The sequence below is a fragment of the Vicia villosa genome, linkage group LG3, assembly GCF_029867415.1.
Source record: "Vicia villosa cultivar HV-30 ecotype Madison, WI linkage group LG3, Vvil1.0, whole genome shotgun sequence".
NCBI classification, from domain to species: domain Eukaryota; kingdom Viridiplantae; phylum Streptophyta; class Magnoliopsida; order Fabales; family Fabaceae; genus Vicia; species Vicia villosa.
Genome location: NC_081182.1, coordinates 2,631,708 through 2,646,432, shown reverse-complemented (window position 1 = coordinate 2,646,432; position 14,725 = coordinate 2,631,708). Strand labels below are relative to the sequence as shown.

The 14,725-nt window shown below is 32.6% G+C and overlaps 1 protein-coding gene across 1 annotated transcript; it reads right to left on the bottom strand.

Annotated features, from left to right (window-relative positions):
* Positions 1 to 4,075: 4,075 nt before the first annotated feature.
* LOC131656360 (uncharacterized) lies at positions 4,076 to 6,091 on the bottom strand. The gene is made up of 2 exons (XM_058926094.1): positions 5,240 to 6,091; positions 4,076 to 5,122 (listed from the first exon to the last, which is right to left on the bottom strand). The coding sequence occupies exons 1-2, from the start codon at positions 6,089 to 6,091 to the stop codon at positions 4,076 to 4,078; spliced, it is 1,899 nt and encodes a 632-aa protein (XP_058782077.1).
* Between the last annotated feature and the right edge of the window lie 8,634 nt (positions 6,092 to 14,725).

Sequence of the window (14,725 nt, the reverse complement as noted above, 5' to 3'; positions counted from 1 at the left end):
TTATTAATAATCTTTTTTTTAACTTTAATAAAATTAAATATTTATTTATCTCACGGATCAATACAATATTTAATTTATTTTAATCGATCATTACACACTTTCTCTTTCTTAATTAAAATTTCAAATTTTTCTCAAATTTTCTTCCCACACTTTCTTACTTTCATTTTAATTATTTTTCTCTATTTATGTATCAACTCTAAAAAATAATTTATTTTTTAATTTTAATAAAATTAAAAATATTGTAATATCACGGGTCACTATCAACATAATACTTTTTTTATTTTAATCAATCATTGTTTTTATTAGAGAGATAATATCCTTATTTTTAAATTTTTTTTCTTTTCTTCATTTCACGATTTTTTTTAAAGATTATTTAATACGATTAAATTCATATGATTATTTTTCATTTTACATTTGTATTTAAATATATTTTATATCAGATCAAATAATTTTTTTATTTCACGGGTCATTATCAACAAAGTATCTATTTTATTTTAATCAATAATTACTATAAATTGAGAGATAATTTTTATTTTTAAATATTAAAATTTCATTTTTTTTATCTTCATCTTCCAAATTCTTTTTTTATATAATTATTTAATATAATTAAATTTATATAATATTTTTCATTTGTAATTAAATCATTTATTAAAAATTTATATGTATCTAATTAATTTCATACAATATTAAATAAATCTACCCGTGCGGAAGCACGGGTATCTTACTAGTGTATCCAATAAAAATAAGTAAGTGCATAATTGTTACAACAAAAGCCACGTAGCCTAGTGGATTGCGCATTTGGAAATGTAACGTGAAGGTGATGATGAGTTCAACTCGCAGCAAATTCAATTTTGAGTATTTTATCATGTTTTATTATTTAAACCAATAATAATTCATATAAAATAGAACATAAAAACTAAAAAAAAAAAAATTCCGGGAGAATCTAGAGAATCTACGAAGACGGATTCTGTGTTTTTTTTTTTAAAATGGTAAAGAAAAAAAAATAAATTTATTATTTATTAAATTAAGTTATAAGTTTGTCAGTTCAAAAACTATATATTTATATTAGATAAATAAGTTTTTTTTTAATATCTATAACTTATAGATTCTTACCTATTTTTATTATTTTAACCTTATTAATTTGATTGTTCCATTAAGTTAATATAGTTACTAGATGTAAGAATATTTAATATAGGAGCAATACAACTTTATCATTTAAACCAATAATTCAAATAAAATAGAATATAAAAACTAAAAAAAAAAAAAAAATTTAGGAGAATTTAGAGAATCTATAAATGGCAGAGACGGAATCTGTGTTTTTTTTTTATAGGTTGTTTTTAGTATTCGTCTCAAATGGCAAGGGACAAAATAACATTTAACCCTTAAAAAAATGGTAAAGAAATTAAAAAATAAATTTATTATTTATTAAATTAAGTTATAATTTTTAGGATTCGCCCTAAATGACATGGAGAAAAATAACATTTAGCCCTTAAAAAAATGGTAAAGAAAATAAAAAATAAAATTATTATTTATTAAATTAAGTTATAAGTTTGTCAGTTCAAAAAATATATATTTATGTTAGATAAATAAGTTTTTTTTAATATCTATAACTTATAGATTCTTACATATTTTTATTATTTTAACCTTTTTAATTTGATTGTTCCATCAAGTTAATATAGTTACTAGTTATGTAAGAATATTTAATGTAGGAGCACAACTTAGAATTTTTGATGTTTTATTTATTCACTTTTAAATGATGAGATTTCAACCTTTAAATTAATTGGAAAAAAAAACTCATCAATTTGGGTTTATCTTTTTTATTCTCATTCTATAATATAAATAAATGTCCAATAACTACCCCGTTTTCTTTTGGTGAATTATTGTTTTCTTCCTTTGAAAAAGTAACTCTAGCACATGACATCATGACTTTACTCTTCCAATTGTCTTGATGTTAGAATTCATAAAATATATAATTTTAAATAATAATAATATTAAATGAAGTTTAAAAAGTTTAGTTTAAAAAATAACCTGAATTCATAGACCACATTTTTTTATTTTAAAGACTAAAAATAATTTAGAAAGAAAATATTATCTAAATAATGTTCATGATATATTTTTATAATATTTTATATTTATAATTTACTTCAAAATCTGATTTTAGCACACTTTAATTTCATTTGAATTGTTTATTTTTTACATTTTTTAAGTTGATTTTCTAATTCATTAATCAAGTTAACTAAAATCACCAAAATCATGCTACATCAAAATCATTGAAGTCATTCCCAAATAAGTAGTAATTGTTTTTGTTTTGTTTTTGGTAGAACATACAAATTGTCTTTGATAATAAAGCCACGAGATGATGCTTCATTGCAATTAAGTAATTAGATAGCTACCTTTTTCCCTTCATTTTATAATGTAATCAATAGAAGACATGATCATTTCGTGTGGTAAACATAAATAAAATTGATACTATCTAAAAAAGACTTAAAAGTTAAAATAAAAAAAATGATTTTAAAAATTAATTTAAAAAGCTATAAAAAGTAGAAATCATAAAAGTCATACTTTTTTCTTTATTTACATAGAAAACAAAGACATTGATTAATAAACTTAGAAAATAAATATAATATCTATATTTTTTACTGTGTCATATTTTTTTTATAACTTTTTAAAGGTCGATCATTTGATTCAATTGATTTAATATACAATTCAATATATATATATATATATATAGGGGACTGAAATTCTGGACTCAGACACGCGATGTCGAGAAGGATGTTACGACATTACTATCTGAATGCTTTTAAACAAATGAACAAGAAGTAAACAGAATAACAACACAAGAAAGTTGTTAACCCAATTCGGTGCAAACACACCTACATCTGGGGGCTACCAAGCCAGGGAGGAAGTCCACTATAAGTAATATCAATTTAAAGGTAATACAGATCAAGATTACTCCTTTCACTTAATATCTACCAAATGCAACTTCAATCTAAACAACTTAGATCAGAGATCCTACTCACTCCCCCTCAATCACAGCAGTGATGAAAAACAGTCAACGAATAACAAAAGAAGACACACTTCTAAGACACAACTTGATCTTGCTTAAAAGCTTTGATCAAGTACAATAGTACTCTTGCTTAAAAGCTTTGAGTACTTCTTACAACTCAAATCAAAACACCTAGACCAAGACAACCATCATGATGATTGTTTGGCTTACAAGAAAGCTAGAACGAAAACTTAAACAACGAACTCTTAAAGCTTCTCAACCAAAAACCCTAACGTCATCAGCAGCTCTTACGTAGAATATATAGCCTTCATAAAAATACAGCAGCTGGGCCTTGGATCCACAAATAGTTTTAACCCTAATAAAACTAATCTCCATAAATCAAGGAATTAAAAATAATAACCATCAAAGACGTCCTTGAATCAGATCAGAATCCATCATTACCAAATAAAGCGCATAGGATCTTATCAGATCACAAAACCATAAATAGAAATAGAAAAGAACGTAACAGCTGTGAATGTCATGACACATCGGCCTTGACATCAGGTAAAGGCCTGCATAAGGAAAAACTTCGCAACAGTAGAATGCATGTCATGACACCAGGTTTGACAAGATAGAACCACAATTAGTTTTACCAAAAATTACAGCCAATCAACAACATCTACAAACTCCCCCTTTGGCAAATTTTTGGCTAAAACACTAATAGATGTAACCAAACAGATATCAGAGCATACACAGCAGCCAACAACAGAAAAATAAATTTTGTAAGCAACAACAGCATCTATATCAGAGCATACACAGCAGCCAACAACAGAAAAATAAATTCTGTAAGCAACAATAGCATCTTGATTAATCACCAGAAAACCAGAAAATATCTACTTAATCAACTGTTACAGAAACCACTTGTCATTGTCAGGGAGAACCAGGTAACACCCAAGGTAAAGAAAACAACAAAAACAACCATGTCCAAGAAAAACCAAAAGACCACCAAAACAAAACAACAAAAACAACCACCACTATTACTCCCCCTTTTTAGCCACAAAAGGAGCCAAAACACAGTCATAATCAGAGCTAATCATCAGACCCATCACTGTCTTCATCACTAGAGCCACCAGGATTGTCATCACTTGAGCTACTAGTCTCTTCAGCAGCATCACTACTCCCACTTTCAGCACCCTCAGCCTCAGCATCCTCAGCCTCTTCCTCAGCACCTTCCTCAGCACCTTTGTCTTCATCCATATTGTCACCATCCTTTTCACCAGCAAGGCCATCATCTGTGGACTGCTCAAGACTCTGGATGAGCTTTTCAAGTTTCAGCTTCCTGTTGTCCAACTCTTGACAGGTCTCTTTCAGCTCAGCAATAAGAAGAGCTTTGTTCACAGACTTGCTGGGTTGTGATGTCCCAGCAGATGTTATGTCATCAGACCTCTGCAGCAGCTTGTAGTGAAAAGACAAAGCACTCTCCCTCTTACATACAGAATCTTTACTTTTCAGAATTCCAGGGTGTTGCTTGAGGATTATCCCACATATCAGAGATGGGAAAGCAATGGGAAGCTTGGTAGCAGAGGTACCAACATGCCTCATAGTTTGATCAAATATGTAAGTCCCATAGTCAAATTTTGTCTTGGTTCCCACAGCATATATGAATCTTCCTAGGCCAACAGCAATGGTAGAAGTGTGATTGGTAGGCACCCAGTTAGCAGCACCAATTTTGTGCAGCAATGCATACCTGACATTAAGAGAACTAGCAGACAGTTTGCTTTTTATGGGCCACTTCTTAACCTTACCACCAGTGATTACCTTGCACACCTCATTATCAGTCACTTCAAGCTCAGGTTGAGCCTCAACATCTCTACCTAGATATAGGTTGATAACAGCAGGGGAAAAATCTATACACTTTCTTCTAACATACACCTTATGAAAATTATCAGTTCTTCCATCACCACAATCATGAGACAAATTCACAATAAATTCCTTCACAAGCATTTCATAACACTTAGAGAAATGAGTAACAGTTTTAATCAAACCTGCAGACTTGATGAGCTTTATGACCTCTTGACATTCCAGAGCATCATTAGCTAATTCTCTTTCTAGAGCCAGCCTTCTTTGATAAACAAACTTCCACTGGATAGCATTTGAAGCATAGTGCAAGTAAATGTTGTCCAAAGGAACATCACGAACCTTTGTGGAGGATTTTGTGACAGCAATCTTCTTCTTTGATGGGATGTCAGGGACATCACTTAAGACATCATCTTCAGGGGCAAAAACACTTCTTTCCTTCCTCTTCTTCACAGCAGTCTTGCTCCCAGTGGTTGAAGGTTCAGCAGGGACCTTCTTGATCTTCTTTATAGTGACCTTCTTTTGAGGAGTAACTTGAGGAGTAGCTTGAGGTTTGGAAAGATCTTGATCACAAACCTGTTTGCCCTTACGAGTCTTGACTCTATGAGAGATGCTAGAGATGAGCTCATCATCAGCAATGTCAATAGAATCATCCAGATCATCCAGATTCACCACATCATGCACAGTAGGGCCTTCATTAGGGGTTTCTTTAGAAGGAGCAACAGGAACCTCTTCAGCTTTCTCAGGTTCAAGAATCTCAGCATCTTTAGTACCAGATGTTTCAACATTGATAGCTTCAGATGTCTCAACATCTTTGTCACCAGGGGTCTTCTCATCATTGTTGTCAACAGATGTCTCAACATCACCCTGATCTTTGCTAGCATCATCTTGACCATCTTGATCATCTTTGCTGTTCTCAGAGGCAGGAATTTGGGCTAGAGGAACAGATATTCCATCAACCTGGTGCCCTTCATTCAAGATTCTTGTGACAATATCTGCAATCGCATTGTGAACATAAGCAGAGCCCTCTCTACCTTGAACAGAAAAAGTTTCTGGAACAGATCCACCAGTTGATTTTCTTGCATGCATCTTTCTTGGTGGATTACGAACGGGATCGGTAGCAGGAACAGAGTTCAATGGTACAACATTCAATACAACATCTTGATCACTCACCACATTGGGTGCCCTAGATCCTGATGCTGTTTCAGAGGAAGGAGAAGATTTCTTTGAGGGAGAACTCTGAGACATGGTGAGAGAAAATGGAAAGCTGGGTAAAGGTTTGTGAATGCAGAAAAACAGAGAGATAGCGTGAGTGTGGAGGATAGGTTTTGAGGGAATGGAAACCGTTTGGGCAGATTGTAAAAAGGGGGGAAAACACACTTTAATGTGTAATGATATCAAATATTTGGAGAGAGAAATAATGCTGGCCCCACACCCAATTAATTGCTATAATCCTTCACAAAGACAAATGCCTAGTTTACTTCTTAGATTTTCAAATTGATTTGCATCCAAAGCTTTTGTGAAAATGTCAGCCAGTTGAAGATTTGTAGCAACATGTTCCAAAGCAATTATTTTATCCTCAACAAGATCTCTAATGTAATGGTGTCTAATATCAATATGCTTGGTCCTGCTGTGCTGAATGGGATTCTTTGAAATGTTAATGGCACTTAAGTTATCACAATATAATGTCATGACATCTTGTGTGACATTGTATTCTGTTAACATTTGTTTCATCCAAACAAGTTGAGAGCAACTACTTCCAGCTGCAATGTATTCTGCCTCTGCAGTGGATAAAGACACACAGTTTTGTTTATTGCTGAACCATAAAATGAGATTATTCCCCAAGAAGAAACATCCTCCTGAAGTACTTTTTCTGTCATCAGCACTTCCAGCCCAATCTGCATCACAATATCCAGTGAGAATAGGTTCACACCCATGAGAGTAGAGCATCCCATACTCACAAGTTCCATTGACATATTTCAGGATCCTCTTGACTTGATTGATATGACTGATCTTTGGATCTGCTTGATACCTAGCACACACCCCAACAGCAAAAGCAATATCAGGTCTACTGGCTGTGAGATACAACAGACTTCCTATCATGCTTCTATATAAACTTTGATATACACTGGTTCCCTTTTCATCTTTTGACAACTTTAAGTGAGTAGGAGCTGGTGTTCTTTTGTGAGTAGCATTTTCCATTCCAAACTTTTTAACAATGTTTTTAGCATACTTACTCTGAGAGAGAAAGATTGAATCTTCCATCTGTTTAACTTGCAGCCCAAGAAAATAAGTTAATTCTCCAACAAGGCTCATTTCAAATTCTGATTGCATCTGATCAACAAAATGTCTGGTCATCTTGTCTGACATCCCACCAAACACAATATCATCCACATAGATTTGAGCAATCAGGATCTTTCCTCCTTCATCTTTAACAAAAAGTGTTTTATCTATTCCTCCTTTTCTGTACCCATTACCAGTAAGAAATTCAGTTAGTCTCTCATACCAAGCTCTAGGGGCTTGTTTTAGGCCATAAAGAGCTTTTCTTAGTTTGTACACATAGTCAGGATGATTTGGATCAGCAAAACCTTTAGGTTGCTCCACATAAACTTCCTCACTCAAGTATCCATTCAAGAAAGCACTCTTCACATCCATCTGGTATAGTTTGAATTTTAGAATACAAGCAACTCCCAGTAGTAATCTAATTGACTCAAGTCTAGCAACTGGAGCAAAGGTTTCATCAAAGTCAATCCCTTCAACTTGAGTGTACCCTTGAGCAACTAGCATTGCTTTGTTCCTGACAACAGTTCCCAGTTCATCTGACTTGTTCTTGTAAACCCATTTTGTTCCAATGACATTAGTACCTTTAGGTCTTGGTACCAGCTCCCATACTTCATTCCTTTCAAACTGGCCTAGTTCTTCCTGCATGGCATTAATCCAGAACTCATCTGTTAATGCTTCCTTGACATTTTTAGGTTCAATTTTTGACACAAAACAAGAGTTTGAAACTACTTCCCTTGACCTTGTAGTAATTCCACTGTTGGGGTCTCCTATAATAAGTTCACTAGGATGATTCTTTTGAACACTTATAGATGGGCTCTTGTTAGGAGGTTCAGTCTCAGATTCTGTGATAGTAGGATTGCAATCATCTTCTCTTGTAGATCCTTCAGCTGTAATATCCCAGAATGTTCCGACATCTTCTGTGACATCTGCTTGAGTGTGAACATCATCAACCACAACATTTATGGACTCCATTATTATTCTGGTTCTTGAGTTGAACACTCTATAGGCTCTACTGTTTGTAGAGTAGCCCAGAAAGATTCCTTCATCACTCTTGGGATCCATCTTCCTTCTATGATCTCTATCAGCAAGAATGTAACACTTACTACCAAACACATGGAAGTATTTGACAGTGGGTTTTCTTCCCTTCCAGATCTCATATAGGGTGGTAGAGGTTCCTTTTCTTAAGGTAACTCTATTATGGACATAACAAGCAGTATTCATGGCTTCAGCCCAGAAGTAGATAGGAAGATTCTTAGCATGGATCATGGCTCTGGCTGATTCTTGAATAGTTCTATTTTTTATTTCAACAACCCCATTTTGCTGTGGAGTAATAGGGGATGAGAATTCATGATGTATTCCTTCAGAGGAGCAGAAATCAGCAAACTTTTGATTCTCAAATTCCTTTCCATGATCACTTCTAATTCTCACAACACCATTTTCCTTTTCTCTTTGAACTCTTTGACATAAATCCTTGAAGACATCAAACACATCTGACTTTTCTCTGATGAAGTTTACCCAAGTGTATCTGGAGTAGTCATCCACAACCACATAAGCATATTTCTTTCCTCCAAGACTTTCTATTTGCATTGGTCCCATTAAGTCCATATGGAGCAGTTCAAGAACTCTGGAAGTGGTCAGATGTGTAACCTTTGGATGTGACATCCTGGTTTGTTTTCCTACCTGACATTCACCACATATTCTTCCTTCATCAATTTGTAGCTTAGGAATTCCTCTCACAGCTTCCAGAGAAATAATCCTTTTCATACCTCTTAGATGAAGGTGACCAAGTTTCTGGTGCCACAGCTTTGCTTCTTCTTCTTTAGAACAAACAGTTGAGTAGCTGGATTCATGAGACACCCACAAGTAGCAGTTATCTTTGGATCTGACTCCCCTCATTACTACTTCCTTTTCTTCATTAGTAACCATACACTCAGCTTTAGTGAAGTTGACTTGGTATCCTTGGTCACAGAGTTGACTGATGCTTATGAGGTTAGCAGTCAGTCCTTTGACCAACAAAACACCTTCTAAATTTGGTACTCCTGAACAGTCTAGTTTTCCAACTCCTTTGATTTCTCCTTTAGCTCCATCACCAAAGGTTACATAGCTAGTAGAATGATTCTTGATATCAACAAGCAGATTCTTGATTCCAGTCATGTGTCTGGAACATCCACTGTCAAAATACCAATCTTCTTTGGCTGAAACTCTAAGAGATGTATGGGCTATTAAAGCCATATTTTTAGGTTTCCATTGTTGCTTCTGGATGGGCATGATCTGCTTAGGTTTGTAGTAAGGAGCTTGATCTGGGTATCCATATAATCTGAAGCAAAAAGGCTTAATGTGCCCAAATCTTCCACAGTAATGACATCTCCATCTTTGAAACTTTCTCTTCATTTCACTTTTCTCGTGATGTTGAGTCACATGTTTTGACATAGGTTTCACCATCTCAGCTTCAGGTTTGGTTCTGCTACTGTCTTGTGAATGTTTCTTTGCACCAACAAATCCTATGCCAGTCATATCTCCTGAACTTTTTCCAATCTGCAAGATCTCTTCCAACATATCTGAGCCACTGTTCAACATTTTTACAGATTTTGACATCTGATCGAGTTTGGATTGTAACATGATAATTTCACTGTTTAATTCAGATATAGTTTTACTAAGCCCTTTGTTACCAGCCTCCAACTGAACTATGTATTTCTTCTGCTTTTCACCTTGTTGACAAACTTCAGCACTTCTGATACACAGCTTTCTGTAGGAGGTTGCCAGTTCTTCAAAGGTTAGCTCATCTTCACTAGAATCTTCATCAGAATTACAAACCCCAGTAAGGGCTGTAACATGTTTGGCTGATTCTTCTTCAAAATCACTTTCAGAATCTTCATCAGACCAGGAGACTGACAATCCTTTCTTTTGTTTCTTGAGATAAGTGGGACATTCAGCTCTAATATGTCCATACCCTTCACATCCATGACATTGAATCCCTTTGCTGTGATTGTATTTTTCTTCTGGTTTAGCTCTTCTGCCAGAGTCATAGGATCTACTGATGTCAGATGAGATGTTCTTGGCATTAGGTCTTGGCTTCTGATTCATTCTTCTCATAATTTTGTTGAATTGTTTACCAAGCATAGCTATAGATTCAGATAGATTCTCTTCTCTACTTTCATCTGCTTCTTCTTGAGAGTTGGACACAAAAGCTATGCTTTTGTTCTTCTTTTCAGAATTTTCACTGATCCCCATCTCAAAGGTTTGAAGAGATCCAATTAACTCTTCTACCTTCATTTTGCTGATGTCCTGTGCCTCTTCTATAGCTGTAACTTTCATATCAAATCTCTTAGGTAGGGACCTAAGGATTTTTCTCACCAGCTTTTCATCAGACATTTTCTCTCCCAAAGCTCCTGAGGTATTAGCAATATCAAGTATATTCATATGAAAATCCTTAATACTTTCATCATCTCTCATCCTCAGATTTTCAAACTTCGTAGTTAGCAGTTGAAGTCTTGACATCTTTACTTTGGAGGTGCCCTCATGAGTAGTCTTGAGGGTATCCCAGACATCTTTGGCTAGTTCACACTGGTGTACCAGTCTGAATATATTCCTATCAATTCCATTGAATAAAGAATTTAAGGCTTTAGAGTTGCCAAGCGCCAATGCCTCTTCATCTTTGTCCCATTCTTCCTCTGGTTTAAGAGTTTTCTTGCCATCTTTATCAGTAATGACAGGATGTTCCCATCCTTTGTTCACAGCTCTCCATGCTTTACTATCCACGGATTTCAGAAAAGCTACCATGCGAGGTTTCCAATTTGTTTTTGGTAGAACATACAAATTGTCTTTGATAATAAAGCCACGAGATGATGCTTCATTGCAATTAAGTAATTAGATAGCTACCTTTTTCCCTTCATTTTATAATGTAATCAATAGAAGACATGATCATTTCGTGTGGTAAACATAAATAAAATTGATACTATCTAAAAAAGACTTAAAAGTTAAAATAAAAAAAATGATTTTAAAAATTAATTTAAAAAGCTATAAAAAGTAGAAATCATAAAAGTCATACTTTTTTCTTTATTTACATAGAAAACAAAGACATTGATTAATAAACTTAGAAAATAAATATAATATCTATATTTTTTACTGTGTCATATTTTTTTTATAACTTTTTAAAGGTCGATCATTTGATTCAATTGATTTAATATACAATTCAATATATATATATATATATATATATATATAGGGGACTGAAATTCTGGACTCAGACACGCGATGTCGAGAAGGATGTTACGACATTACTATCTGAATGCTTTTAAACAAATGAACAAGAAGTAAACAGAATAACAACACAAGAAAGTTGTTAACCCAGTTCGGTGCAAACACACCTACATCTGGGGGCTACCAAGCCAGGGAGGAAGTCCACTATAAGTAATATCAATTTAAAGGTAATACAGATCAAGATTACTCCTTTCACTTAATATCTACCAAATGCAACTTCAATCTAAACAACTTAGATCAGAGATCCTACTCACTCCCCCTCAATCACAGCAGTGATGAAAAACAGTCAACGAATAACAAAAGAAGACACACTTCTAAGACACAACTTGATCTTGCTTAAAAGCTTTGATCAAGTACAATAGTACTCTTGCTTAAAAGCTTTGAGTACTTCTTACAACTCAAATCAAAACACCTAGACCAAGACAACCATCATGATGATTGTTTGGCTTACAAGAAAGCTAGAACGAAAACTTAAACAACGAACTCTTAAAGCTTCTCAACCAAAAACCCTAACGTCATCAGCAGCTCTTACGTAGAATATATAGCCTTCATAAAAATACAGCAGCTGGGCCTTGGATCCACAAATAGTTTTAACCCTAATAAAACTAATCTCCATAAATCAAGGAACTAAAAATAATAACCATCAAAGACGTCCTTGAATCAGATCAGAATCCATCATTACCAAATAAAGCGCATAGGATCTTATCAGATCACAAAACCATAAATAGAAATAGAAAAGAACGTAACAGCTGCGAATGTCATGACATCGGCCTTGACATCAGGTAAAGGCCTGCATAAGGAAAAACTTCGCAACAGTAGAATGCATGTCATGACACCAGGTTTGACAAGATAGAACCACAATTAGTTTTACCAAAAATTACAGCCAATCAACAACATCTACAGGGACGACTCAAGTGAGAACACTTCGTTATTATGAGAAATGAGAACAATGAATAACGACCATTAAATTTGATTTTAATGGACTGGATTGATTTCTCTTTCTATGTTAATTTAAAATAAATATTAAGGATCATAGAAAGAGAAACCAATCCAGTCCATTAAAATCAAATTTAATGGTCATGATTTATTGTTCTCATTTCTCATAATAACGAAGTGTTCTCACTTTAGTCGTCCCCTATATATATATATATATATATATATATATATATATATATATATATATATATATATATATATATATATATATATATATATATATATATATATATACATATATATACATATATATACATATATATATACATATATATATATACATATATATATATATATAGATATATATATATATATATATAGATATATATATATATATATACATATATATATATATATATATATATATATATATATATATATATATATATATACATATATATATATATATATATATATATATATATATATATATATATATATATAAATTTTTTTTTATCAATACTAGGTTATGTAACCAAATTCTTTAATTTTTTAAAATTAATAATGTAGTTCAATCAAAAACTCTTTTATTTCAGATTTAGATGTATTTTTAGTTCTTTCTTTCGATGGCTTTAACCTTCTAATTCCTTTACTAATAAAATCTAATTTTTTAGTCTCTTTATTTTATAATTTTTAATTTTTTTTTAATCTCTTCTGTTTTGTTTATCTGTTTTGCATATGTGATAATAATAATTAAAATAAAAAATTTATTTTTAGTGAGGTAATAATTCAATATCGATGGATATATAAAGTATGAGTTAATTGAAAGAGCATGTGAGTTGTTAAATGGCATGTCAATGGAAGAGAAAATTTTGCTAAGATGAAATTCAATGACTAGATGCTATGTGAGATGCGATGAAGATGATGATGGGTTGAAATTTGGTTGAAGTTTGTTTGTTTAATCATCATAAAAAGGGAAAAAGATTAAAAAAAATTAAAATAGCGATATTAAAATATTAAAACTATCAAAATAAAATAAAATATACTTAAACATTTATTTTATCATTGAGTCTTTGATACAACGATTGTCTGATGGTCTCATTTAAAATCATAGTTACTCACGGTACTATATTTCTTAAGAATCACATGGTGACCATTTATTACATTTGAAAGAGTAAATAACTATGGGTCATAGTCTCATAGATGGTCCTAAACGTTTTATTCAAGAAAGTTGTTAGAATATTTATGAAACAATATTGAAATCTACATAGTATTAGCGATAAATAGTTTTCTTTGAAATTGTAATATTGAAGTTTTTTTTCTTTTTCCTTTTGTTTTTTATTTTCCTTTTATAATGATAAGGATTGACTCACTAGTCAAATGGATGGTGCACTATGTGATGTATGACGGCTAGGGTCAGATGGTAGACATGCAAGCATTTCTTTTTGAAAAAGAAAAGTAGATTAGGCAGAGCACGTAAGAGCATGGTAGGCGCGTTGGGCGAGAAGGCGGTGCACTTAGCGAGAGGTCTAGATTTTGCCTATAAATAGGAGTTTTCAATTCAATGAAAAGGGAATAAGATAGAAGTATTACATAATTGAAATAGGTTCACTTAGGTCAACAAGAGAATAAGATAGGGAGCCTAAAGACAGAAGCGTTGCTCAAGTGACAAGGTAGATCACACTTCCAATATCAGCTTCGGGGATTACCACAGTTACACTACAATGAGTAAGCATAGCTAAAATTTATTTGTTGGGGTTAGATATAATCATTATATTCAAGTACTAAATAAGTTATGGCGTTCTATGTAATTATACTCAAAATCTGAAGACTTTTTCTATTGAATATGTAGCTTCTTCCGACTAGAAGTAAGAGCAATTAGAGACTAAACTAGAACTACACCATATAAGGGAAAAGACAACAATTTTTTTTTTTTGGCATAGATAGTGCTTAAAAGTGCTGCTTATACTGGCACTGTTGTAAGTAAGACATCGCTTTAGTTATTAAATGTTTTAAAGTTGGAAAAGAAAAAGAAAAAGAAATGAATAAAGGGGGACTAACCTAATCCACTAACCTAATTGTTGTTTATTAAGAAAAGAAATTCTAAATCCTAATCAAGATTGAACTAATATCCTAAAGGGAAAATACTAAGTAAAAAGAGGTGGAAAAAGTCATTTAAGTTGACCAAAGTCAACTTTAAAAACTAGGAGTATTTTGAGAATTTCGCAAAGCATAGAAAATATTCAAAAAAAAAAGAAATAAATCCTAAACTAGCAAGAAAAAAATCACAAGCACATTTGTTTTTTTATCAAGCTTAGAGCTATTTTTATGAATTAAAACTAAAAAAAATTAAGTATTCTTTAATAGTGAACCAAACAAAATTAGGAAAAAAAATAGCAAACA